Genomic DNA, 26,751 nt, shown 5'->3' on the forward strand with positions numbered 1-26,751 from the left:
GAGCCAATGCCCCACTCTCTAGCTTCATCCTGTCTTCCATGGGTCCCCTGGTCTGCAGTGGGAAAATTGGGAATTTGGAGGAAGGGGGACCGGGGAGATGGGGGTGGGTCTGCCGGAGTGGTCGCCGCCCAGCTGTCGCCAGAGGGCGCGGTGGCTGCCCAGACTCGAGTTTGGCGTGCCCTGGCTCCGCTTGCCTTCCGTCCCAAAGTTAGCCCTCTGGCTAGAGAAGACACTGACAGACTACATGGCATATGTAGAAAAAAAGGCTGAATTTTATTTTTCTGCTGCGCGTGTTCCTCGGGAGAACAGAAGAGCGGAAGGATCCTCTCAACTAGGTTAGAGGACAGAGCCAGGGGCAGGGCCTAAAGAGGCCAGTGGGGCAGGCACTACCATCAAACCTGCAGACTCTGCTCCTAGGAATGGAAGCTGGAGGAGAAGGAGATCCCTGAGGCACAGAATCAAGTAACAGTGGGAGGGAAGTGGTCAGGCCCACCCTTCTTCCTTTATAAGGAGGTTCTTGAGGCAGGTGGGTGGGAGGGGAAGGGGGGGATCAAGCCCTAAACTGTGAGGAGACATAAGTTTCCCACCTCCTTTTCCTGGCTGGTGAGATCTTGGAGGTCCAGTGGTTGAAACTCAAAATTTAGGGTATGGAGCTGGACCCAAGGAGTGGAGGCTCAAACAAGGGAAGGGACAGCCCCTTCAGTCCATAGATTTGGGCCTCTGGTCTGAAGCAGCCAGGGCCTGGATGTTAAAGGAGAGGAAGTGCAGGGCTTGGAACCAGGCTAGCTCTTCACTCAGCCTCACCTTCCTGGGGCCGGGAGAGCAGGTTGAGTTTTCTTTGTAACTGGGCCCGGAGGTAGCGGAGGTCTTGCTGGTCAAGTCCGTGAGCCAGGCCCAGGTAGAGTGTAAGGAGGAGAGCAAGGAGGAGGCGGTCAGTGCCCAGGGTGGGCACCACCCACAGCACTGTCAGCAACTCCACACAGACTGGGTGGCGCAAGTGGGAGAAGAGTCTCAGAGCCCGGGGAGACTTCAGGGCCAGAGGCTCACCCAGCCCCAGCACATGGTAGTATACCTAGGAGGGAGAACAGCTTAGAAATGAAGTCAAACCCTTTTTGCAACTTAGCCACCTCTTTCCTCCCTTTGGAGGAAACTTCCCCTTCTATAACTCGGGCCCAAGAACCACCCTTCTGAGACCTGGACTCCTGATTCTCATCTCTGCTAGGCCCAGGAGGCCTATGGTTTCTGACCTTTGAGGGAAAGCTGAGGGGAGACTCTCTTAGAAAAGGAAGTAGGTGAGGGAGTTGAAAGAAGAGGAAGGTGGAAGAGCATGGGAGGAGGAGGAGGAGGAGGGAAATCCTTGAAAGGGAAAGAGGCATTCTAGAGGGAATCAGAGGTCTCAGGTAGGAATCTGGGAGCCTCACCTGTTTGAGGCCCATGAGCTCGGCGTAGTCAAAGACGAGAAGGATGCTGAAGATGAGGAGCCAGGCTATGACGTGGAGCACAAAGCAGAGGAGGGGCACCCAGGTGGCCCATGGCTCAGCTCGAGCCTCCCACAACACAGGGCCTCTGGGTACAGGTTCCCAGTACCGCATCACCAACTGGGAAAGGATGAGGGGCTGGGTATCTCAGCAGCCTACCCTTGAAAGACCTAGACCCAGAGGCTGCCCCCACCCCAGGCTGGCCTGCAGTTCTCCCCACCTCTACCATGAGCATCATAAACAAAAATTCACCATGTGGAGCATGCTAGGTGGGGTCCCAAGGATGTAAGGATAACCTGTATCTACCCTGAGGACTTAAGAGAACAGACGGGGGTGACCAGATAGGTACATAAAGTAGCCTGTGCCAAGCACACACTGAGAAAACAAATGTGTACTAACTGGGAAGCCTCCTCTTGAGACCTCAAGAAGTGATTCTGAAGAAAGGGTAGGACTGAAAGAGGTGCCACCAAAGGGATCTCAAGCAGAACAACATGAACAAAGTTGCAAAGGTGAGAATGCACATATGGTACTTGGGGAATGAGGAGTGGTACACCATTCTTGATAAGAAGAAGGATATGTGCTGTGGAGGAATGGAAGCTGAGATTAGAGTCCTAAACACCCTAAATTCCCCTAAACCCACATTTTATCCGAAGGCTAAGGTCCTTGCCCCTTCAACTGAGGGCACCCTTCTCACAGATTGTTTCCCTTGGGGACTCAGTGGCCAAGGCCTCATACCTGCAATGCCAGGGCAGTGCATGCCACGTACAGTGACCTCTGAAGAACCCCAAAATATCGAGACATCCACGCCTTCACTGTCTCAGTTGCCATGAGGCTGTGCTGCCCCACAAATAGTATCAGGAGACCCAGATCCCAAGCCAGGGGGGCAAGGATGCTGCAGTCCTGCAGAGCAGCCAGCCATCCTTGGCGGGCATCTAGGGGGAGTTCAAGAAGGGGACAAAAGATCAAGAAAGTTTCAGGAAACACCCCCTACCCTAATCTCCTCTTGGGGGTCCCAGGCCATGTCCTTTAATGCTTTCAAGAGCCTTAATGCTTCCTCTCCTGGTTTTTCCCATATTGCTTTTCCATTCTCTGCCCTTTCCCTTTTCCCCAGGCCTCCTTCAGAGTGGGGGGGGGAGGATTCCTTCAATCACAAAAGGCTTGGCTGGAGAGGCCACCATTGGACTATCCTCGTGTTTTCGGTACTCCAAATGTGCCCTCTTTTTAACACTCCCCTCGCCATAGTCCTCTCTACAAAAGCACTTTCCTTTCCTCTGCTTCTTATCGCCTTTTCCCTCCCCACTCAGTCCTAACTCTTGCGCCTCTCCAAACCGCTAATCCCTGAGTTCCTAATTTAGCCCTCGGTCAGCCCTGAAGCTTCTCGAGCTTTCAAGGTTCTAGTTCCCTCTCCCGGACTTCCCCTGTCATTTGTCTCGAAGCCCCGCCCTCCCTCGCTCTCGTCCGGCTCCACCTCCAGCCACAGAGCTCATCCTCGATCCCTTCCGCTCACCCGGACCCCCAGGCTCCGGGAGCCCTCCAAGAAGTGGCCGAAGAGAGGTAAAGCGCACGAACTCCACTCCGGTGCCAAAAGCCAGGATGAAAGAGGCGAGGGCAGCAGGGACGAGGAGCAGAGTTGGGGCCATGGCGACACTCGGAGGGGTTGGGAACAGGGCGGGTATGGGATTCCCGCGGCCTCAGGCCCCGCCCCCGCCCCCGCCCCCGCCCCCACCTCCACCTCCAGCCTGGGGTCCTGCCCAGGAAGGCGTGGCTCCTTCGCGCCGCTGCCTCGGCGTGCGTTCTCCGCGCGCTTTTTTTTCACACTGTCCCTAGGGCGGGTCCCGGCGCCTTGACTGAGCGTGCGGTCGCCGCGTCATAGAAGGGAATGTTAGAATTCTGAGTGACAAGTGGAAACGTAGGCTGCTCTGCAGCCACTCGTGTGGGTTGAGTCGCAGCTCGGCTAGTTGTCTCATCTAAAATGAAGACAGTTCGTTCGTTTCTTTCAGGGTTCTTGTAGAAAACGAGAATTATAAACCCCCTTTTCTGTAACCTTAGCCACTAAACATAGCCAAAGTCAGAGGTTACAAAGCGTCGGTTAGCGCTTCAAATAGGAAACGGTGAGAGAACGGAAGACTGTTGACCGAGGCTGAAAACCCAAAGGTCTGAATCACCTATTACATCTTGTTAAAAAGTTAGTGACCATTTTACCATAAAGTAAATTAATGTTTATTCTGTAACTTATTCTCTCCACTTGCCAAGGACAGAGAATTTCTCTGTAACACTTAGATTATTTCTAATAATGCCAAAGGCTGTTGATCTATAATCATGAGAATAACAATGTTAAATATTTGTGATAGAAAATTTTGTGTTGTAAACTTTGTAGTAGGTTAATTTTACCCAAGCTTGTGATAATTATGACTTTACTCTGCAAGCTCATAAGCCTGACCACCATCCACGAGTCAGAAACCGCTAAGATCTTTTGTCTGAATTTTTTCCTCCAGACCTGTTTGTAATACCTACAGAATAACATATTTGAAAAGCAAAGTAAAAATAAGGTTTTCCTCCATCTGAATTAAACATCATGTTGCTAAGGACCTAGTCACAGTACCTATGACCATAGCAGGGACCTTAGAACATCATGTAGCGAAATCCTTCAGCTTACAGACATAAGAATATAAAGAAAATTTACCAAGATGAGAACTAAGTTGCTGCTAGTCCTGTGGGCTCATGGATGAGAAAATTGCCAGGCAGCATCCCACAGCCTTTACTTTCCTTCTGTTGGAGGATCAGTACTCCCACCCTCCTCTGAATCAGTGCTGTTGTAAACTATACCAGTCTTATGTTTTCCCTCCAGATGCACCCTTCACCCTTCTTGTTCGAGGTTGTCCCGAATGGACTAAATCAATGAAAATCACAGCTTTTATTGAGGAAGCACTCTCTGCATAACTGCTCTCTCCTCTCAACCTTTTGGACTTAGAGGTGGTCACAATAGAGCTGTGAGTACTAGGGTACTGTAACATTATGATTTCTCTACACTCTCCCAACTTCCTTGTCATTTTCACTGTATTAAACTCTCTCCAATTATCCTAATTTGACTGTGCTGTTATTTCCTGCTAGGACCCTGATAGAAATACATTATTTGTACTACTATAGTATTCATTGGAAGTGTAAGAAAAGATCTCTATTCTCCAGAAGTTTAAACTGGGACACTTCAATGTCACTAAGTCAAGGTGCAGATGAGTGCTAAAATGGGGGTATAGAGACAGCTAGTACTGTAAGGCGCCCCATGAACCTCAAGGCCATAGACAGTTTCACACAGTACAAGATTCTGAGTGTGCAAGGGGACTAATATTTATTTGGGTCCTACTGTGCTGACAGCTCAGAGCCTGGAGCCTGCTTCAGATTCCGTCTCCCTCTCTCTGCCCTTCCCCCCCTTGCACGTGTGTGCTCTCTCTCTCTCAAAAATAAATAAACATTAAAAAAGAGAGACATGTTTATATGTTTAAAAGTCAGCAGTATGTGGCAAAGCTCATGCTGTTTCTACTACACCAAAGTTTTACAAACTTAAGTATAATTTACTTGCAGAAAAGCCACTAACTAATCACCCATCTTTGTTATTAAAGTGAAATTCACAAAACATAAAAACAACTATTTTAAAGAGAACAATCCAGTGACATTTAATACAATTCATAATGTGTGCAATCACCATCTCTATCTAGTTCCAAAGCATTTTTATCATCCCAAAATAAAACCCTATACCCATTAAGCAGTCACTCCCCATTTCCCCCTTCTCCCAGCTGCTGACAACCACTACTCTACTCTGTCTCTGTGAATTTACCTATTCCAAGTATTTCATGTAGGTGGAATCATCCCAGGTGACTTTGTGTCTGGCTTCTTTCACTTAGTATAATGCTTTTGAGGTTCATTCTCAAAACATTGTAGCAAGAATCGATACTTCATCTCCTTTTATGGCTGAATAATATTCTGTTGTGTGGATATGCCACATTTGTTTATTCACCTGTTAATGAACATTTTTCTTTTCACCTTTTGGCTCTAATGAAGTATAGATATGAACATCTGTGTACAAGTATTTGTTTCAACATGTGTTTTAAGTCTTTTGGGTGCACACCTACTAGTGGAATTACTGGGTCTTTTGGTAATTCTATGTCTGATTTTTTAGAAATTGTCAGATTGTTTACCACAGCAGCTGAACCATTTTATATTCCCACCAGCAATATGTGATAAGGGTTCCAATTTCTCCACATCATTGAAATCAACCAACTTTTAAACTTTAAATTTAAGGGGCACTTGGATGGCTCAATTGGTGGAACATGCAACTCTTGATCTTGGGGTTGTGAGTTCAAGCCCCACAGTGGGTGTAGAGCTTACTTTAAAGACAAAAATAAACAAATACATAAATAAGATGTAAGATTATAAATAAATAATACATAAATTTAAGATGTTTAAAAAAAACCTGCACTACACCATGAGGCAGAGTGAATATTTATTTATCACAGAAATTAAACCTAAGCTCTAATTTTATAAATACTGGAAAAGCAGGCCAGAAAAGTGCAAAGATCTGCTCAAAGTCAAAACTAAAGAACACTTCTAACAAGATGGGGTGAGGAGAGAGGAAAATATTTTAGTAGCATTCCATACCTCCAACCTCAAATTTACTCACTCCAAGCATCCCTTCAAGTTCTTGACACTAAAATTGTTTCTACTCTCTTTCAGAGGATGAATAAGAATCCCAGTCAAAGAGGGAGAGAGATGGCTTCCAAACAGGAGGCAGGACACCATGTGTGCCACACAGCAGTAAGTACATCAGTCCTGCTAAGGGCAGCCACTTATGATATCTGAGAATGGGATTACCCAACTCTAAGTGGCCATTTGAGAAATCTGTGTCTCATCAGGTGACCCAGCTGCCTCCCACTCCTTGTGTCTCAATCTAAACACTGAGTGACCACTGACATGCTCCAACTCCTGGGCTGTAGTGTCTTTGTGGAGATGGTAAATAGACCTGAATAGCTTATAGGAGGCCCCTCCCTTCTCAAAGATGGGAGGGGTCTCTGCCTCAGTTTCCCCTTCTAGACAGCAGAGGGCTCTGGCTGTCCCCCACTGATATCATTATGGAACCCCAGCTGGGGTCCCTATTCAGTGCTGACTCCCCCCTCCTAGCAGCTGCTCTTCCAAACACACCCCTCCTCCTGCTGCCCCAGCCCTTGACACTGGCTGGCCTTCCCCCCCCCCACACAGGCCACGAGATGGGCTCCTGAGACCCTCCCCCAGCAAAGGGCTACCTGCAGCTCATTCTGGAGAGAGAGAGCAGGCAAAAACTTGGACTGGCAGATAGAGGCCTGGGGAGTCAGAGTGCCTCAGTTTCCTCCTCAATAGCAACTGAGTATTTATAGTATCTGAAAGCAGGCTTGATACTTGATGGCACAAATGTAGACTTCATCTCCTTTCCCGCTTCCTGCAGGAAGCAGGATGGGGGCAGGTAGCACCTGGTAGGCAGGATGGTTTGCCCCTCCCTCCTCCATCCCTTCTGGAAGTTTTGGGGCCTTAGTGCCTGCAACAGCCAGCCTTGGGCAAATAAAAGACTAGGTTGTTTACTAAAAAAAAAAAAAAAACAACAACTGTGGCTAAAATCTCATTATCTTTTTGTTTATCCATAAGCCTTGTTAGCCCCACCCATGTTCTAAGACAAATCAGGTCAGCATACCCCAATTCTTTCTAAAGCCCTAGGTTCTTTCTTCCAAATCTTTTCTAACACTTTATTTACTGGTCTGGGAGGGAAAACAGTAAGTACTGTGGTGATGTTTTCACGAGGATGACATTTCCAAAGTGGAGAGGATGAAGGCCTCTGGCTTGGCTTCCTGCTTCAGCACTCCTGTCAGCAGGAACTCAGGTGAGAGAATGGGCAGCCCAACCCGAAATGGAATAGAGCATCGAGAGAAGTCCTGGGAGCATGTAATCACAACTCTCTGAGGCTGGGAAAGACAGAGAGCAAAGACAAAGTCATGGGTGAAAAACAATCCTAGAAATAGGTTTGGAGTCCACAAATCAGTTTCAGCATCGCTACAATATACCTCCTGATAGGAAGCACACTTGCTGGAAGTACTCTTCCCAGAAAAACTGAACCTGAATTTATTCGAGCTTTTAAAATTAACTACAATTTACAAGGAATGTAAGAGATGGAAGAACAAGATAAATTACACAGCAAAGGAGCAAACAGAAAAACCCAGACTGGAACATTCTAAAGAACAACTGACATAGTTTCTGCAGGAAGTCAATGGAATAAGAAAGGCTGGGTGGGTTGGGGGGGGGGGGGGGGATCTTCTAGAGTAAAAGAGAATTAAGAGACATGCAATTGTGAGGGGAACCTGGGTGGCTCAGTCAGTTAAGCAACTTATTTCAGCTCAAGTCATGATCTCAGGGGTGATGAGATGGAGCCCTGAGTTGGGGCTCTGTGCTGTCAGGGCAGGGCCTGCTTGGGATCCTCTCTCTCTGTCCCTTCCTGCTCACATGTGCAAGCATACTTTCTCTCAAAAATAAACAGGGGTGCCTGAGTGGCTCAGTTGGTTAAGCCTCCAACTTTGGCTCAGGTCATGATCTCACAGTTCGTGGGTTTGAGCCCCGCCTCAGGCTCTGTGTTGACAGCTGAGAGCCTGGAGCCAGCTTCAGATTCTGTCTCTTTCTGCCCCTACCCTGCTTGCACTGTGTCTCTCTCTCTCTCAAAAGTAAATAAACATTCGGGGCGCCTGGGTGGCTCAGTCGGTTAAGCGTCTGACTTCGGCTCAGGTCATGATCTCACAGTTTGTGAGTTCGAGCCCCACATTGGGCTCTGTGCTGACAGCTTGGAGCCTGGAGCCTGCTTAGATTCTGTGTCTCCCTCTCTCTCTGACCCTCCCCCCTTTCATGCTCTGTCTCTGTCTCAAAAATAAATAAAAATTAAAAAAAATAAATAAATAAACATTAAAAAAGTTTTTTTAAATAACCATTAAAAAAAAAGGAGATTGCAATTGTGGCAATACTTGGACCTCATCTGAATCTTGACTTGAATTATAAAGACACATTTTTGGCCAATTGGAAAAATCTGACTAATGGACTCTGAGAAAATGACAAGAAACTATTGTTAATTTTGTTATGGATCAATAATGGCGTTGTGATTATGTAAACAAACATACATCATTTCTTACAGAAGTATACTTTAAGTATGTAGGGGGAAATAATATGATGCTTGTAGTTTCCTTTAAGATACTTCAGCAAAGGAGCGCCTGGGTGGCTCAGTCAGTAAAGCATCTGACTCTTGGTTTCAGCCCATGACATGATCTCATGGTTTGTGAGTCTGAGCCCCGCATCAGGCTCTGCGCAGAGCCTGCTTGGGATGATCTGTCTCCCCTCTCTTTCTGCCCCTACCTTGCTCATACTCTTTCAAAATAAATAAACTTTACAAAACTTTTTTTAAGTACTTCGGCAAAGAAAAAAAAAGGGATAAATGCAGACGATATAGCAAAATCTAAGCTACCTTGTTAAATCTGAGTGACTGACATATGGAGGTTCATTGATATATGGAAGTTCTCTCTCCCTTTGTGTATATTTAAAATATTAAAAATGCAAAATAAAAATCCATTTGGAATCAGCAAACCTCTCCTACATTCCTATCCCTTTATATACCACAGAGCTTACCCCCACCCTCTCACTACTCTGTGTTTCTATCCATACCAGTATTCTCCAAACTTTTCCCATTCCAGCCACCTCTTTAACTGCCACCTCACTAGACCCAAAACATACCACCCATACCTTATAGGAGCGGGGCATGCTGGGTAGGACAGTGCCTCCACAGCAGCTGATGATCTCTCCCATTTGAGGTGGTGGTGGCTGGACTCCTGGGGTCACATGGATCTCATAGCCCTAAGCAGAAGAAAACAGTGAAGACCATAGATGTATGCACTGAGAGCCCATGAACAGCTGGAGAACCTCAGGAAGGAGGCCTGAAGCATGGGGCAGAAGACAGCCTCTCACCTCTAGCAACCTTCTCTCCCGAGCCCGGCTCAGGGCATCTCGAAGGCTGAAGCCAAAGTTCTTCTCCTGCTCAGGATCAGTCACCACATATTCATCCGGGGGCAAGAAGCAACCAGCCTTGCGGGACTAAGGATAGCAGCAGTGAGCATTAAAGCTGAGCCCAGCCTACCACCCAGCTCTTCTGCTTATCATGTGGACGGAGCTTATGAAATGTTCTTTGAATTAAGCTGCTTTCTGCCTCATTCACCTCCCTTGTCTTCCTTTACCCCCTTTCCCCTCACTACTTTCTAGAGCATCATGTGAGCAGTCTTCTGCCATCAATATCTCTGCTGGTGTGCTATCACCTCCTGGCCTCTCACCTGGTGCAGCCAGTCCAGGGAGAGGATGGGGATCCCCCGCCCCAGGGCACACAGGAACTTGACCGTGCGGCGGACTCGATCAGTCACCAGGTGGGAAGCCTCTGCCACTGAGCTGGCCAGACTCCCACCCAGGGCCAGCACCGCCCGTTCTCCACGGGCATCCACCACACCTGTGAAGAGTACCTGTGGAGGGAGTTAGCCTAAGCTGGTCACGGCAACCCATGCCATCAGTGTCTATCTCTGAACCCCTAAGTCTCCTCCCATCCTCCCATGTCTGTCTCCCACCAAGCCCCAGGCCCCTTCTCTCCTACTTTGGGTGCTGTGGACTCTTGGTTAGGTTTGACCCGCCGAAGGCTGCAGCTTGGGATTCCCCTGGGCTCCTCCTCTGTTTGGTCTCTCTTTCTCTTGCCTGGTCCTGGAATCACTGCCACCTGGGATTGAGAAAGATCTTGCTGGGAGTTTCCGAGCCTCCAAGCCCTTTCCTAGCTTCATGGCCCCAGCCCTCACCTCACCTCACCTCGTCCTTCCTTGGGCTCTCTGCTGAATCTTCTTCCTCTTTGTGGAGGGACACGGTCTTCTGTTGGAGCCGTTTTTGAAGTGGGGGTGAATCCACAGTAGCCAAAGGCCTCTTGCGGCTCTGAGAGGGCTTAGACTGGGGCTCTGGGGTGAACTCAGATCTGCCTGCTGCCTCTACCTTTTGGATCTGGGTAGCATGAGTGGGGGCCTCAGGAAGCTGGGCAAGAGCAGGCTCGGGAATGGTCCTAAGAGACTCCACTGCTCTCACTGCTCGTCTTTGGTTCTTTGAGGATCGAGAGTTAGGTTCAGGGGGTGCAGAGTGGGGCTGATGGACAATGGGAGCTGTGAAGGACCCATGCTTCCTTGTGGCCCTCCGCTTCCTGCTGCAGTTGGCTTGAGGGATGGGCTCAGGGGGAACAGGCTGGCCTATGAGGTCAGGATTCTGGGATTCATGGGTGGTAAGAACTGGCACAGCACTTACTGTAGACCTTAGTGTCTTACCCTGACCACCCTCAGCTATAGCCTTAGGGGTGACCAGTTGATCTATGGGGTTGAGAGATTCAAGGTCAGAGGCTGTAGATTCAATTGGTTGGGGGATCTTGACAGAGGACCTATGTATCCTTCCCCGAGTGGCCCGAAATGTAGGCTCAGGGGTGACAGGCTGATCTGTGGAGATGGAAGGCTGGAGCTCAGAGGCTGTGGGGACAACTGGCTCAGGGGTCTTGACCAAGGACCTTTGTGTCCTGCCCCGAGTGGCCCGAGGTGTGAGTTTGGGAGTGACAGGCTCGTCTGTGGGGGTGGAAGCCTGGAGCTCAGGGACTGTGGGGACAACTGGTTTGGGGGTCTTGCTAGAAGACCTGGGTGTCCTGCCCTGAGATTTACGTTTGGGGGTGACAGACTGGCCTTTGGGGGTGGTAGGCTGGAGCTCAGGGGCTGTGGGAACAGTTGGTTCATGGGTCTTGACAAAAGACCTGGATGTCCTGCGCTGAGATGTAGGTTTGGGGGTGACAGACTGGTCTGTGGGGATGGAAGACTGGACTTCAGGAGCTGTTGGGACAACTAGCTCAGGAATCTTGACAGAAGACCTAGGTATCCTGCTATGAGTGGCCCCAGATGTGGGCTCAGTGAGGACAGACTGGTCTTTGGAGGTGGTAGGCTGGAGTTCAGGGGCCGTGGGGACAGTTGATTCAGGACAGATCTTGACAGAGGACCCACGTGTCCTGCCTCGAGTGACTCGAGATGTGGGCTCAGGGGTGACAGGCTGGTCTTTGGAAGTAGAAGGCTGGAGCTCAGGGGCTGTGGGGACAATTGCTTTGGGAGTCTTGACACAAGACCTACGTGCCCTGCCCTGAGTAGCCCCAGATACAGACTCAGTGAGGACAAACTGGCCTTTGGAGGTGGAAGGCTGGAGCTGAGAGGCTGTGGAAATAACCGGTTCAGGGGTTTTTACAAATTTATGTGTCCTGTCCTGAGATATGAGCTCAGGAGTGACAGACTGGTCTTTAGAGGTGGAAGGCTGAACATCAGGGGCTGTAGGGACAACTACTTCAGGGGCCTTGACAGAGAACCTTTGTGTCCTACCCCGAGTGATCCGCGATGTGAGCTCAGGGGTGATAGGCTGGTCTTTGGAAATGGAAGGCTGGAGCTCAGGGGCTGTGGGGACAACCAGTTCAGGGGTCTTCACAGAGGACCTATGTCTCCTGCCCCGAGTGACCTGAGATGTGGGCTCAGCACTGAGGGGTTGGTCTGTGGGAATGGCAGTATGAGGTTCAAGGGCTACAGAAGAAACTGTAGAGGGTGTCTTCCTGGAGGACCCTCGGAGCCTGACTTTGGGTTTTGGCAAGGGAGTCTCTGGAACTTTCTGATTCCTGTTTTGCCTGGTCCTGGGAATGGGCTTTAAAGAAGATGGAGAGGAAGAACAGAAGGGCTGAGGTACAGGATGTTTTTGACTCTGAAAGAGGAGGGGGTTTTGGTGTGGGGCTGAAGCTTCAGGCACTGCAGGAGGCTGACAAGCATCTGTGGATTCCTGATCACCCTGAGGAGAAATAGAAGCAAGTGAGGGAGGAAGAGGCAGAAAGAAGAAAGACAGTACTTGAATACTGTTCTTGATACTTGTTTATGGTTAGACTGTGTTCCTGGCATTTCACTTGTCTATGACCTCCCTTCCTAAGACTGGAAACTTCCTGGGGAGGGAGCAGTCCTCGTTCCCACAGACCCCACCTCATGCTAGAATAGTGTTCTCCATAGATGGATGATGGCAATAAGAGGATGGTTGGAAAAAAGAGGGAAAAGACACAAAAAAATGGATATTCTGAGTTAGGTACAGGGAGACAGAACTTGAAAAACAGATACAGAAAATGACAGGTGCCAAGGGAAAGGGAAAGAAACCAACTAGGAGTGGTGACAACAGATTAAAACTGGGAAGACAGAGAAAGGAGTAGATTGGAGCAAGGTTAGGGGAAGGAACAGTGGAATAGGAGGAGGCAGAAACAGCAGCTCTCACCCCGAAGGCCTTCTCAGCAGGTGGCACCTCACAAGTCAAGTGACCTAGACAGAAAGAAAAAACAAGTGTAGCTGAGGTCTAAGCAGTCAGTCACTTGGGGGTTGATTAGCACGAAGGCTAACCTGGGGTTCCCCTCTGTCTTCACTTACCTCTCTGCTGCCTCCTGGGGCTCATTGGGACTCCCTCTCCTCCACCTGACTGGCTCCCAGAAGCTACTGAGGCTGAAGCAAGTCCCTGATGACTGCCTGTCCCTGTTTCAAGCTCTAGTGTTGGACTGGAGGCTTGCCCTTCCTGGTCCTGGCTCCCTTTCTCAGTCTCCCCTCTCTGTGGGCCTCTCTCCAGTATTACTTCCGGTACCTCAACTCCTAATCCATTTGGCTCACCCTCTCTCTCTAGTACTAGTTTCTCTGTTTCTCTCTCAAATATTTCTCTTGCAAGAATCTGCTTTTCTATTTCTTTCTCTGGTATTTCCCTGGTTATCTCAATTTCTACGTTCAAACTCTCCATATTTCTTTTAATACTTGCAATTTTCACCTTTTGGTCAGACTCTTGTCCTTGAGTATCTCTAGCTAACACCTGTATCCCTCTGGTTAACTCTTCTTCTCCTATCACATCTTCTTGTTCTCCTGATGGCAGGTTCTCAGTTTCCCTGTCCAATGGTCCTCTCTCAGGGGCCACCCCCTCTGCTGCTTCTCTTGGTATCCCCATGTCTTTTTCCATAGTCTGCATCCCTTTGTCCTGAATTCCCAATGGCTCTATGTGAACTGGGCTTCCTGGATTTTGGCCTTGTGGTATTGTCCAAGGTGTAGAGAGGCAGGATCCATGGGCATCAAGAGGAGCAACAATGGGCTCGGGCTCAGGGGCCTCAAACTCTCTCGGACAGAATGGCTGTGTTGCCAAGACCTCCCACGGCTCATCCAAGGTACCTGGAAGGAGAAAGGGAGAGAGAGAGATACAGATTGAAAATGTAACAGGTTGAGAAAAGATTAAGATAAATTCATGAACAGTAAACCTAAATGGATTATTAAAGGAAAGTTGGGAATAAGGAGGACAGTTATAACATTTAGTATTTGTCTAAAAAATAAGACCGCACACACGTACATAAATTCTCATAGGGGTGCCTGGGTGGCTCAGTTGGTTAAGCATCCAACTTCGGCTTAGGTCATGATCTTGTGGTTCATGAGCTCAAGCCCCACATCAGGCTCTCTGCTGTCAGCACAGAGCCCGCTTCGGATCCTCTATCCCCCTCTCTCACTGCCCCTCTCCAGCTCGTTCTCTCTCAAAATAAATAAATAAAGTTAAAAAAAAAAAAGTTCTCATAGCAGCCTCTTTAAAAATGACGGAGGGGCGCCTGGGTGGCTCAGTTGGTTAAGTGTCCGGCTTGATTTCAGCTCAGGTCATGATCTCATGATTCGGGATACTGAGCCTTGCATCAGGCTCTGCATTGACAACGAAAGCCTGCTGGGGATTCTCTCTCCCTCTCTCAAATAAATAAATAAACTTTAAAAAAAAAAATTTAAAAAGATGATGGAGATGGAGAAACATCAGCAAAAGTCAAACAATATGAAAAAAACATGTAGAGGGAGAAAGCAATGATGCCAAGTTAGGGGCATGAAAGACAGAATAGCTTATACCTGTATCCTGGAAGCTACAGCAGGAAGGACCAGGCTCTTGGGGTAAAGTAACCAGAAACGCCTGGGTGGCTTCATCCTCCATGCTCTGGGCTGTTGCACAAGAAAAGCCAACTCAAGCACAGCTCCTCCACAGAACTCCAGGGTCCCATTCCTGGTTTCTTGCCTCACCCATGCTAGCTTTCACAACCTTCAAGGACCACCACTTTGGGCTCCCAGGTCCCACCTGCACCAACATCCACATGACATGGATGTCCTCACCTTCCAGATTCTGATTGTCTCTCTCCACAAAGCACTGGGTAGCCTGTAGGTCCAGGTCTTCAGAATCTGGTGGAGGAAGAATAGAGGATCGATAATAAAAACTCTACCTGACCCTTAATTCCTTACTCTCTCTACCATTTTCTCCCTAACCCAAATCCTTCTGCAATGGACCAAATGTGTGTATCCCCCAAATTCATATGCTGAAATCTAATTTCCAACGTGAGTTTATTAGGAGGTGGGGCCTTAGGGAGATGATTAGTACATGAGGGTAGAACACACGTAAATGGGATTAGTACCCTTAAAAAGAGACCCCAGAGGGGCGCCTGGGTGGCTCAGTCGGTTAAGCATCCGACTTTGGCTCAGGTCATGATCTCGCAGTCCGTGAGTTCAAGCCCCGCGTCGGCCTCTGTGCTGACAGCTCAGAGCCTGGAGCCTGTTTCAGATTCTGTATCTCCCTCTCTCTCTGCCCCTCCCCCGTTCATGCTCTGTCTCTCTCTGTCTCAAAAATAAATAAACGTTAAAAAAAAAAAAAAAAAGAGACCCCAGAGAGTTCCCTTGTGCCCTCTGCCATGTAAGGACATAGTAAGAACACAGCTGCCTATGAACAAGGAAGCAAGTCTTTACCAGAACATGACCAATCTGGCATTTTGATCTTAGACTTACCAGCCTTCACAACTGTGTGAAAAATAAATTTCTGTTATTTATAAGCCACCAGTATTCTGTTATTACAGCCCAAATGGACTAAGATACTCTATAAGCATTCTTTCTTTTAGGGGTCAAGGGAGAAGGCCAGCACTTACCACCGTGGTTGTCTCCAGAGTCCTGGGTCCTGTCCATATGTGGTTCTCTCTCCCTTTCTATGGAGGTCTGGGCTCCCTCTCTCTGTGGCTGGATGGATTCCCCTGAAGTGCCTGTGACCACCAGATCATTAATATCCTCCCTTGAGACAGGGAGGTGATCCTGCTCCACCTGTGAAACAAGTGACCCACCCTGGGCCCTCGCCTCAAGATCTCTCTTGTGCTCAAGAACAGCTACAGCCCTCTTTGCCCCAGCATCCTCTTCTGCTGGAAGCTGGCTCTTTCTTATATCTGCCACCACTGAAGCTGCTAAGGATATGCCCTCCACATCTGTCTCACAGTCCCCAGATGGAGGTTTGGCTTCCTCTAGATGCATCACAGGCAGCTTCGCTTGGCCCTCTTCTACTTCCACATCTGTTTGATCTGTCCATACCAGAGGCACCTGATGCTTCTCCACAAGTATAACAGCTGACCCTGGTGGGACTTTCTCCTTCACTTGTATGTTGATGTCCACTGTGGCAGAGGCTTGGCTTCTCTCCAGATGGACCCCAAGTGAGCTCTTATCTTTGTCCACCCCTAGATCACTGTTTTGGGGAGGAGGTTGCCTCTTTTCTGAATATGCCTTGTCTGTGTGACCCTTGAAAACAGTTCCTCTCTTTTCCATCGGGAGACCCTCCTCCTCCATGTCTGTGTCGCTATCTCTCCCAGTAGAGGTTTGGTTTTGCTCCAGAAGGGCCACAGGTTGGGCCCTGTCCTCTTCCAAATCTGTATCTCTGTTCCATGTAGTTGCTCGGCTCTCTTTCAGATGTGCCAAAGCGAGTGCTGCTAAGACTTCTTCCTCACCATCTGTATTGCTGTCAATCACCACAGAGGCTCGGCTTCTCTCTAGAGGGACTGCCAGCTGGATCTCACCTTCCCCCACATCTGTATCACTACCAGTTGGGCTCTCCTGTAGATGTACCAAGGCATGTGTCCGAGGACTCTCTGTACTAATTCCATGGAAGATTTGCCTCTTCTTCATAGGAACTACAGCTGGGGTTGCAGGGATCTCTTCTTCTTCCACATCAGTATCACTGTCTATGAAGTCAGAAGGCTGAGCCCTTTCCAAATGGACCACAGCAGGCCTTCCTGGAGGCCTGCTCTCATCATCCACATCTGTGTCACTGTCTTCCCCAGCAGGTTGGTTCCTCTCCAGTATCACCCCAAGTGGGACCACCCCATTCCTTGCATCCCTTTCAACTTCTGTGTCATTGTTTCTCTCTTTTACTGAACACTGATTCTTTTCAAGCTGGATTTCAGTTGCCATAGCTGTAGACTGTTTTGTCTCTGCAGTGGAGCCTCTTCTGGCAGTTGAGGAGGCCTCTCCTGATGCTGGATGTTGACTTTCTTCCTCATCTGTGTCACTGTCCAGGTTGAATGCAAAAGGTGGCCCAGGGCCATCTGGGGCAGGGGAAGGCCCCTCTTCATCACTGTGAAGGGAACAGAAAGGAAAGAATCTAAAGCATGTTTCCCAAGAAGGAATATTCTACTCAATAGGGCGCTCCCTGAGAGCAGACACAAGGCAGTAGCTGTTTTTTTCTCCCCAGCAATTAGTTCTCTACTTGGCACGTCAGGTTAATGAAAGTTCAGCTGAGCAAAAGACTATGTGCAATTCCCCGGCCCCACTTTCATGATAATCATCTCTCAGAGATGGATCCTATAGCCCTGGTTCCTCCTCCTTTTGAAGACTCAAGTATCTGGTCCTCTGCACTCACCTCTCTGGAACCACTGCAGCTAGAGGGCAGGTTCTTGGTTCTTTCACCACACACCTTTCTGAAGGAGAATCTATAAAGAATAGAAAGGAGTAAGTTGACTATTTTAAACTCACCATCCCCATCTTCTCACCCACCCTCCTAATACACAAACATACCTACTTCCTCCTCTGAGTCCTCAGCCAACAGGAGTCCCTGGGGTTGAGTTCGTCCCTGTACCCTGGGTGTCTCTTCTATAGTTAGAGGGCCCCGGGAAACAAAGGGCAGGGGAACATTCAGGCGATGGTACTGGCAGGGCAAGTCAGCAAAGAGAATCAATTCCTGGTCTCTCAGCCGATGACTCACCCCTGGGCTTAGGACCTTAGGAGGCCTTAGGACTTGAGTACCATTGAGGCTGCCACAATCTTGAAGGACAGGTGCCTTGTCCCAGGCCAAGATTTCAATCACTGCATGTTGTTTGGAGATGGATGAAAAGGGCAGGATCACAGAGCAATCAGGCATTCGGCCTACCATATTCTTCCCGAGATACAGAGGGAAATCTAAGAATTAGAGAGGTAGATAGATTAAGGCCAGAGTCTTGGCCTGCTATCAGGAAAATATTCCTGTTAAGTACCCCACTACTAACTCAAGGTCTCCACATACACAAGAAAATAAAAGGCTGTAGTACACCTAAGTATTGAAGAATATAAGCAATGTTATTCATTGTCAATATCTATCCATCCATATTGGGTTTTTTTCTATTGTGGTAAAATATATGTTAAAATTTACCATGTAACCATTTTTAAGTGTACAGTTCAGGGGCATTAAGTACACTCACATTGTTGTGCAACCATCGCCACCATCCATTTCCAGACTATGCTCAATTTCTATTTGAATCTCTTCACCTTCTCCTACCAAAGTAAAATTGAGCCCATTGAGTCCAGGGCACTTGCCTGGAACAATCAATTCAATCAGCCCCCTCTTCTCCATTCCCAGTGAAAAACATTTTCAGATCTCCTTGAAATATATATAAGCTTCTTGCAACCTTCCAACTACCTCCCCATAAAAATAAGGGGCCTGTGTCAGTACTCGAGCATCTAATAACCTCTGACCTTTTTCTGGTCCATGGGCACTACTGAAGATATGCAGTCGTCCTACAGGCTCCAAGCTACACCCCGAGGATTCACTGGGTATCTCTTTCTCCTCCTCTTCCTCAACCTCCCAGTTAATAGCTTGGGTGTCTTCCATGACCTGGGAAAGAAACACATTATCATCATCTCTATCACAACATTTAATTAAAAAATATTTGTGATGGTTAGTGAGTTGGAGCTCAACATTGGGCTCTATGCTGTCAGCACAAAGCCAGCTTTGAATCCTCTGTCCCCCTCTCTCTCTGCCCTTCCCCCACTTACACACATGCACATGCTCTCCCTCTCTCAAAACTAAATAAAAATTTGTGACTATGATAAAAAATAAATATTGGTGGGGGATAAATATTACAAGGTCCCAAGTACACAAATATATACAAACACACGTGCTTACGTACAGAGACAAACATTTTCAGAAACAATGTTTGCCTTAGGATATACAATATACTGATAGTTTTCATTCCCGTTCTCTATTTTTTAAATGCTGATTTGCAACACACAGTTTGAAAAAAAAAAAAAAAACATTTCAAAGGGAGCCAAATTATGCTAAGCATCAACTATGTGTTGGGCATTGTGGTATATGTCAGGCATAGCAGACATAGGAGGCATGCATTTAGGAAAGTAATGCTAAAAATATTAAATGAGTTGCTCAGAATAACATAGCAAGTAGGTGGAAAGGACAAGAATAAATATGCTTCTGGAGGCAAAGCCCATGGTTTTTACACTTTGCCAGAACATCTCAGTATGATCAGAGTAAACTGCAAAGAATCCTAACAGCTGATATACATACATGCTTGCGATGTGTGAAGCACTGCTCTAGTTACTTTATATCTATCTACCTATCTCTATATATGTACATATATACATATAAGTACATATATTAATATATACAGATTCAGTCCTCACAAGAATCTTGTAAACAACTATTACTATATTCTATTTCTCAGATTAGGAAACTGCAACATACATGGGTTCAAGAACTTGCCCAAGATCACCAAGATACTGTCCATCCTCTGTTTAACATTTGGTGGCTTTTCATGCCCACAGAATAAAGTAAAATCTCAACTCCATAGCAAGACCTTCCATGATCTGAACCTCAGGTCCTACAATGTATGCTCCCCTCCCCCAAAGCCTATGGTTCAGCCATATGGACCTTCTCCCCAATTTCCCAACACAGTTCCTGTTGTCTCCCACACCTGCATGCTTTAGCCAGTACCTTGGCCCTTAACTCCTAGTTTTCTGATCCAACTCCTACCCATGATTTATGATTCAGTTCAACTGTCACTTCCAACAAAGCCTTTCCTGGAGTCTTCCCTGCTTTCTGGCGTTCTTTGTGTACCCACATGTTCCACAGTGGTCAGTAAACTTGTCTTTCCCCTAACCTTTCTCACTATATTGTAACCAGTACTTTCCATTTCTGCCTTCACACACCCTCTCGAGAACTGGACCAGCAGAACTGTGTCTTTTCCCCTAGGACACATCATATTCGCTCGACAGTACCTATTGTGTACCTGGTACTGTTCAAACCAAACATAAAATTAACCCGTCCTCCTGTTGAAAGGGGATGAAAACTCAAAACAGGATGGGTGGAACTCACTTAGAAGGATGTCATCCCAGAGGTTAATTGTTGACAGGGAAAGTAGGACGCGTTCATGGGGATAGTGCTAACTCCGTCCTTAAGACTGGAGGATTCGGCGGGAGCCCGGGACCCTTGGCTCCAATCCAGTGGACCACCATCTTTGATCCCTACCCCAGTGGGTTCCCTCCAGGCCCAATGTCTCATACCTAAACTCGGGGAGGGGCGTCAAGTAAGGATGAGTATTATAATCCGAGAAGCAAACTTCCAAGTATCCTCCGCCCAGTCGCACCCAAGGCACGCCCCTCCCGCCCTCCGGGAGAACCAAGATGGCACCCGAGGAGTCGTGGGCGAGGCCCCCCGAACTCACCTACTTTGAGTCCCCGCGCGCGCCACCAGTAACGGCCACGACCCAGTGGCGCTAGAGCTCGTGCCGGGAGGGAGCCGATTCGCTGATTGGCTCCTGCTGCTGTCTTTCACAGCCCTGCTGCGCGACGATTGACGAAGCTCCCAACGCCGAGACACAAAGCCCCGCCCCCACCCTTAACAGCTTCAAGGGGCTGCTTCTCCCGGGAACCCGAAATCGGTTGAGGGAGGCGGCAATCGGAGGTTGCTCTGTGCGCACAGAATCGCGCACCTCGATTGGACAGCTCCGAGGCACAACCCACCACCGCTTCACCACCCACCGCCCACTTCCCGCGTAGATTTCCAAACCGCAACCACAGAGTCTGGCTGCCGCCGGCGGATAGAGGGGCTTACCATAGTCGTTGCCGGATGCGTTTACTGCAACCAGAGAGCCCTTCCCCGGTCCTCCGAGACATGGAGTCCGCTGACTCATGAGAAATGAAAATGAGGTGTGGGTTGCAGTCGTGGCTGGAGGCTGCAGTTTGGAGAACGGCCCGTAGGCGTGGCGCTTGAGGACTCCCTCATGGAACTTCATTTCCTTCTGATTTGGCTTTTTTAGTAGAAGTCATGTCTGTTGCTCCCTGAGAATACATCCCTGATGGACATTTGGAGGTCATTTTCCTAAGGATCCGTAGGCGAAGAGAGAGAACTGTTTTGTTAACTATCTTAAAGGTTGACCAAGGTCTTTCAAGAGGTGTAGAAAGGATGATAAAATCATCTATTTCATGATCTCATACTAAGAGGAGAAGAGAATAGTAACAATTCGATATGTGTATAATTTAGGAAGTCTTTTTGCGTTCTTTATCTCACTTTCTTCCGACCACAACAATCAAATAAAGAGAATAGATTTTACAGAAGGAATTGAAGGTCTGCGCGGACCTCCCGAGGTTCCTACAGCTAATGTAAGGTAGAGACAACTTGAAACAAGTCCTCTAATTCTAAATTCTGAGGCCTCCCCACTACCACAAAAATAACTGCTTTCATGGTGATCATGCTCCAAAACATGAAATATTCTCTTTTTAGTGGGTAGAGGGGGTCTTATACAACTTGATGTTTATTTTTTTAGGTGAGGAGAAATGTGTTGAATGGATTGTGAATGATGATCTTGTTGTCCCATATTGTTACAGTGCTTCCCACACTCCATTGTTTATACACTTCCCACCAAATTGCAAGATCCTGAAGACCCAGGGAGCTAATATTTACTCTTTTTGTATCCGTAGCTTCTGGTTTGTTGGACACCTAGTTTCTATCAAACGAATTAACCCCTAAGAAGAGGCATGCTACCCTGACTTGAGCCCGTCCAATTTTTTCCCATCAGCTCCCCTCTTTTGTTTCAATCCTGAGGCTTTTGAAAGATTGCAATGACCAGCCACCTCGTCAGTGAATTCAGCAAACTGAAAAACAGTTCCAGTGAAGTGTCTAGAGAGGCAGGCTGGAAGACACTAAAATTCTACCACGCACTTCATCTCAACAGTTCTGTGACAAAAAGCGTCTTTAGTGCTGCTCTAAGGCCCAGAACCCGTTACACGTAGACAAAGACTTCTGGCTTCACAGATTCCAGATAGTTTCTCTAAACCATTCAACTTATTCTTTGAACACACCCTCAGACAATTATATCTCTCTTCTAAAAAGCCCTTGCTGCAATTTGGTTTCTTTCTAAACATTATCATTAGAAAACTTACAAGGAAATAGAGAGGCAATACGCTCTTTCTATCTGGGGGAGCAGCGGCTCACTGGCGCTCATGCCTAGGGGACCAGCCGTTAGATAGCAGAGCAGGGTGCCGCATTTCTCCCGTTTTCGCTGAGCTAAGCGGCCCTCTCTTCCCAAGAGCTACCGCAGCAGGGAGCGTTCGGGGCGTGCCCACTCCACCTTCCAACGCCTGGCACCCTAGGGTTCCCAATTAGTGTGTCCCCGAAAACTACTCCCTCTTAGTACAAAAACTCAGGCATGGGGGAAAGAAATCTTGCGCAAGATCACTTTTCATCAAAACAAAAAACAAAACCCAAACCAAAAATCCAGTATCCACCCATCCCTCCCTCCCTTTTGCAGCGTGGACAACAATGGAGGACTACAACTCCCAGTGAGGCCTGCGTTCCTCCATCCAAGCAGAGACCAATGGACGTCTCATACGTGAGTGGCATCGACTAATCAGGGCCAGCCTAGATAAGGCTTTGTCTCGGGACCGCGGCGCGGGGCGCGTTCTCCCGCCTCCCAGCCTGGGCGCACGCGCGCCCCGCCCTGCCCGCCTTCCCTCCTTTGCCCTCCCCTCTTCTTTCTCCCTCTCAGAACCTTCCTGCAGCTGCGTTCGGACCTCGCTGCTCTAGGCTCCGGGACACGTCCCATCCTTCCAGCCTGCGACTAGCAGTATAGAAAAAAAAATTCCATATCATTTTCTTGCCCCCTACACATCTTGAGGCGAGCAAAAAATTTAAAATAAATTTTAACAATGAGGGAAATCGTGCACATCCAGGCCGGTCAGTGTGGCAACCAGATCGGTGCCAAGGTAAGGATTTTAAACCTCTTCTTTTAATTATATTTCTTTTGAGATGGAAAAAGTCCAGATAAATGATGAAGAATAGTTGTGGGATATATTTGCATTTCATCCATAGTTGAACTTTGCCCCCCAAAAGTTTTCTATACATAATAGACCTCTGTAACTAGATTTCGCTTTTGAAAAACGGGGAATTCTTGGCTGGCTTATTTTGGGAAAGCTATTAAGTACCTTTAGGGTTTGGGGGTGGGGAGACCGTGGTTCTGTAAGATTTTACCTGAAAGTGTTCTAACGGTCTGAGGACCGGGGAGGGAGGAAGATGCGGAAACGGTTCGAGACAAAGCGAAGCGAGGTTTCCCCCATGTGCATCCCCCTTGGCTGGGTTTCGTCGGAGGGGGAAGGAGAGAGGTTGGGCGGCGGCTGCGGAGAGCTCGAATCCCACCCGTGGGCTGGGGGACGCGGTGCGCCAGGGTGGGCTGCGGTGAGCGGTGCCCTTCGCAAAAGATAGGCATCTCGCGCGCCCGCGATCCCTGAGGGGCGGCCCCGTAGTTCTTCGTGGATAGAAGACTAATAGGTGCTGAATTTTATTTCCTTTCATCTCCCGTAAAGAGACCCTTTTAGGGCGTGAACAGATACCGGGAAAGAGGGCGGGAGAGTCCTTTTCTTTAAAGGGTCCCTCAGGAATAACCAGGGGGAGAAAGGAAGATAATCCGTATTTAAAGCGAGGGCTTAAAAGCTAGCCAAGGAATAAAATACCGAGGCCAACCAAGGCAGTGTTGGGGAGTGGTGGTTTTTTTTTTTTTTTTTTTTTTTTTTTTTTGCGCGCCGTTACAGTGTAGCGGGGGAAGGGCGGGGAGGAAGTGCTGCTGCTACGTTGTAGCAGAAGGGCGGGGCCGGGAGCCCCTGGCGCGCGGGGACAATGCGGCCCTGCAGACCGGCTGGGGGCGCGCTAGTCCGAGTTGAGCCCCGCCTCGCGCGGAATTCACGCCCCCGCCCACGCGCGACGCACCCTTTGTCAGTGGTACGGCGCGCGCGTGCGCCTCAATCGTGGAGGGAGGGTGGTCCACCGCAGCAGCTGCTTCTTTCTCTACCCCTTGCCCTTTGTACAAGTCCGGGAGGTGCGCTTGTCCAGTCTGGTCTGCCGCCTCCATCCCCCTCGGCACACTCCCACCCCACAATTTCCTGCTATCGCCGGGCATCCTCAGCCGCAACTCCGCTCACATCCCAAGCAGTGAAACCTGCGGGTGGCTTGTGGAAGGAGGTGGCAGGCAGATGGGGGGAATACCGGGCCCTAGAACCGGGCTCACCACCGGGGTGTCTGGGATTAAAATGTGTGGATCGGGGGGGCCTAATTGGCTGGGACCAGAGCTTTTGAGGTCTCATTGCTTTCCCTCGGCAGTTCTGGGAGGTAATCAGTGATGAACATGGCATTGACCCCACCGGTACCTACCACGGTGACAGCGACCTGCAGCTGGACCGCATCTCCGTGTACTATAATGAAGCTACGGGTAAGGGCGGGAGCCCGGGAAGTTTGCCTCCTATCTCCTCTCCCCCTTCTCTGGGGTCTCTTTCCAGCCCTGGAGAGCCCTTTACCACCTTCGGATGGGTCTATCTTTTTTTTTTTTTTAAAGGAGAACTCAACTTAATTTGACTTCCCCGTGGAGCAAAAGATTGGCTCTCCTGCCCCCTGGTGGCAGCACTTGGAATCACAAGTTTGGGTCCTTGGTCTCCCAGCCCCAATTTATCTTGTCTGCCAATTTTTACTTTGCTTTCTTCCATATAGGTGGCAAATATGTTCCTCGTGCTATCTTGGTGGATCTAGAACCAGGGACCATGGACTCTGTTCGCTCAGGTCCTTTTGGGCAGATATTCAGACCAGACAACTTTGTTTTCGGTGAGTTATACACATATTAGTAGATAATGTGCTGTTCAATTTACTAGTATGAAGGAAACAGGAAGAATTAGGAGATAATTGTTATACTGGAGAGCTTACCTGGGGCTGTGTTCTGAAATCTCTAATGCAGGGTGTTGGTAGTGACTACCCTAGGTTGTAAATAATGGGGGGGGGGTATATCACAGGTGAGTGAGAAAGAAGGCACATTCATGGACATTTTTCCAAAAGTTGAAGGTGGAATTTGGTCTTTTATCTCTAACCTTACTAACCAAGATTGCCTCCTGACCCCATTCCAGGTCAGTCTGGGGCAGGCAACAACTGGGCCAAGGGCCACTACACAGAGGGGGCTGAGCTGGTTGACTCAGTCTTGGATGTGGTACGGAAGGAGGCCGAGAGCTGTGACTGCCTGCAGGGCTTCCAGCTGACCCACTCACTGGGTGGGGGCACAGGCTCTGGAATGGGCACCTTGCTCATCAGCAAGATCCGAGAAGAATATCCTGACCGCATCATGAACACCTTCAGTGTGGTACCTTCACCCAAAGTGTCTGACACTGTGGTTGAGCCCTACAATGCCACCCTCTCCGTCCATCAGTTGGTAGAGAACACAGATGAGACCTACTGCATTGACAACGAGGCCCTTTATGACATCTGCTTCCGCACTCTCAAGCTGACCACTCCAACCTACGGGGACCTGAACCACCTTGTCTCAGCCACCATGAGCGGTGTCACCACCTGCCTTCGCTTCCCTGGTCAGCTCAATGCAGACCTCCGCAAGCTGGCAGTTAACATGGTGCCCTTCCCACGTCTCCACTTCTTTATGCCTGGCTTTGCACCTCTGACCAGCCGTGGAAGCCAGCAGTATCGGGCCCTTACTGTGCCTGAACTCACCCAGCAGGTCTTCGATGCCAAGAACATGATGGCTGCCTGTGACCCCCGCCATGGCCGTTACCTCACTGTAGCTGCTGTCTTCCGTGGGCGGATGTCCATGAAGGAGGTAGATGAGCAGATGCTCAATGTGCAAAACAAGAATAGCAGCTACTTCGTGGAATGGATCCCCAACAATGTCAAGACGGCTGTCTGTGACATCCCACCCCGTGGCCTCAAGATGGCAGTCACCTTCATCGGCAACAGCACGGCCATCCAGGAGCTCTTCAAGCGCATCTCAGAGCAATTCACGGCCATGTTCCGGCGCAAGGCCTTTCTCCACTGGTACACAGGTGAGGGCATGGACGAGATGGAGTTCACTGAAGCTGAGAGCAACATGAACGACCTTGTCTCCGAGTACCAGCAGTACCAGGATGCCACCGCAGAAGAAGAAGAGGATTTTGGCGAGGAGGCTGAAGAGGAGGCCTAAGAGCATCATCACCGTAGCCTTCTCTGTTCCCTCAGCCTTCTTCCTCAACTGCCCCTGTCCTCTCCCTCAGAATTTGCATTTTCTGCCTCCATCTTGTTTTTTGTTTTTCCTTTTTTGGAGGGGGGTTCCTAGAACAGTGCCTGGCACATAATAGGCGCTCAATAAATATTTGTTGTTTGTTGAATGTCTCCTCTCTTCCACTTTGGGAAAACCTAGATTTCTGCCATTCTGGGTAACCTGGTATTCCCCTTAGGTATACATTTCTCTCATCTGTCCAGTTGATATTTCCCTTTGTTTAAGAAGCTGGAATTCATTAGATCTCATTTAGAACCATATGCTGAAAACCCAGTAGATGGCCACTATCCTAAGCCCATGTGGTAGCCCAAGGGAAAGGAAACCAACCCACCTCATAACAGGTAGAGGTACCTATAAGGGTTAGGGTTTTCTATTCCAGAGCGGTTTTGGGGAAGGCTATACAGGCTATTGAAGTCCTGATTTCCGGGAATTTCCCTGTTATTTCTCAGCTTTAGGGAAGGTGTTAACAGTATTATCTCCATTTTTAGTCTCCTTCCAAGCTCTGTCCTGTTT

The 26,751-nt window shown here is 48.6% G+C and overlaps 3 protein-coding genes and 1 long non-coding RNA gene across 10 annotated transcripts; 2 read left to right on the top strand and 2 right to left on the bottom strand.

Moving 5' to 3' along the window:
* Positions 1 to 250: 250 nt before the first annotated feature.
* Positions 251 to 3,212, bottom strand: NRM (nurim). Of its 2 annotated transcripts, XM_025917100.2 has the most exons (4): positions 2,986 to 3,196; positions 2,214 to 2,410; positions 1,422 to 1,598; positions 251 to 1,072 (listed from the first exon to the last, which is right to left on the bottom strand). In XM_025917100.2, the coding sequence occupies exons 1-4, from the start codon at positions 3,116 to 3,118 to the stop codon at positions 791 to 793; spliced, it is 789 nt and encodes a 262-aa protein (XP_025772885.1). In that variant the 5' UTR covers positions 3,119 to 3,196; the 3' UTR covers positions 251 to 790. The 2 variants fall into 2 exon arrangements, with proteins under 2 accessions (XP_025772885.1, XP_025772887.1); XM_025917102.2 differs by lacking the exon at positions 1,422 to 1,598 and having other exon boundaries at positions 2,986 to 3,212.
* Positions 2,405 to 7,109, top strand: LOC147580829 (uncharacterized). Its single transcript, XR_015251129.1, has 4 exons — positions 2,405 to 3,032; positions 3,479 to 3,632; positions 4,327 to 4,468; positions 6,207 to 7,109. It is a non-coding gene; the product is annotated as an uncharacterized LOC147580829 (long non-coding RNA).
* On the bottom strand, positions 5,965 to 21,037 carry MDC1 (mediator of DNA damage checkpoint 1). 6 transcript variants are annotated; one of them, XM_086706469.1, is made up of 15 exons: positions 20,778 to 21,036; positions 18,407 to 18,545; positions 17,474 to 17,854; positions 17,319 to 17,388; positions 15,568 to 17,033; positions 14,768 to 14,833; positions 14,510 to 14,599; positions 13,025 to 13,801; positions 12,876 to 12,919; positions 10,374 to 12,407; positions 10,168 to 10,287; positions 9,857 to 10,039; positions 9,498 to 9,623; positions 9,276 to 9,386; positions 5,965 to 7,462 (listed from the first exon to the last, which is right to left on the bottom strand). In XM_086706469.1, the coding sequence occupies exons 1-15, from the start codon at positions 20,778 to 20,780 to the stop codon at positions 7,295 to 7,297; spliced, it is 5,778 nt and encodes a 1,925-aa protein (XP_086562595.1). In that variant the 5' UTR covers positions 20,781 to 21,036; the 3' UTR covers positions 5,965 to 7,294. The 6 variants fall into 6 exon arrangements, with proteins under 6 accessions (XP_086562595.1, XP_086562596.1, XP_086562597.1 ...); XM_086706470.1 differs by lacking the exon at positions 20,778 to 21,036 and adding an exon at positions 20,389 to 20,635; XM_086706471.1 differs by lacking the exon at positions 20,778 to 21,036 and adding an exon at positions 20,228 to 20,373.
* Positions 21,038 to 22,685: 1,648 nt separating this feature from the next.
* On the top strand, positions 22,686 to 26,347 carry TUBB (tubulin beta class I). Its single transcript, XM_025917107.2, has 4 exons — positions 22,686 to 22,927; positions 24,315 to 24,423; positions 24,699 to 24,809; positions 25,106 to 26,347. Exons 1-4 carry the CDS (start codon positions 22,871 to 22,873, stop codon positions 26,161 to 26,163), a joined length of 1,335 nt encoding a protein of 444 aa, XP_025772892.1. The 5' UTR covers positions 22,686 to 22,870; the 3' UTR covers positions 26,164 to 26,347.
* The last annotated feature ends 404 nt before the right edge of the window (positions 26,348 to 26,751 follow it).

This window comes from Puma concolor, chromosome B2 (genome assembly GCF_028749965.1).
Source record: "Puma concolor isolate L17-30 chromosome B2, mPumCon1.1.hap2, whole genome shotgun sequence".
Taxonomy (NCBI): Eukaryota; Metazoa; Chordata; class Mammalia; order Carnivora; family Felidae; genus Puma; species Puma concolor.

What these genes read in the sequence shown, in the direction of transcription:
- NRM (XM_025917100.2), bottom strand. Translation starts at nt 3,118, where the DNA reads ATGGCCCCAACTCTGCTCCTCGTCCCTGCTGCCCTCGCCTCTTTCATC. An exon ending in CCCGGAGCCTGGGGGTCCGG is followed by an intron (nt 2,411 to 2,985) that starts GTGAGCGGAAGG and finishes AACTCCCCCTAG; the next exon opens with ATGCCCGCCAAGGATGGCTG. An exon ending in GCACTGCCCTGGCATTGCAG is followed by an intron (nt 1,599 to 2,213) that starts GTATGAGGCCTT and finishes ATCCTTTCCCAG; the next exon opens with TTGGTGATGCGGTACTGGGA.
- MDC1 (XM_086706469.1), bottom strand. An exon ending in CCCTGGACTGGCTGCACCAG is followed by an intron (nt 9,624 to 9,856) that starts GTGAGAGGCCAG and finishes TGCTATCCTTAG; the next exon opens with TCCCGCAAGGCTGGTTGCTT. An exon ending in GGGAGAGAAGGTTGCTAGAG is followed by an intron (nt 9,387 to 9,497) that starts GTGAGAGGCTGT and finishes TCTTCTGCTTAG; the next exon opens with GGCTATGAGATCCATGTGAC.
- TUBB (XM_025917107.2), top strand. Translation starts at nt 22,871, where the DNA reads ATGAGGGAAATCGTGCACATCCAGGCCGGTCAGTGTGGCAACCAGATC. An exon ending in GCAACCAGATCGGTGCCAAG is followed by an intron (nt 22,928 to 24,314) that starts GTAAGGATTTTA and finishes TTCCCTCGGCAG; the next exon opens with TTCTGGGAGGTAATCAGTGA. An exon ending in ACCAGACAACTTTGTTTTCG is followed by an intron (nt 24,810 to 25,105) that starts GTGAGTTATACA and finishes ACCCCATTCCAG; the next exon opens with GTCAGTCTGGGGCAGGCAAC.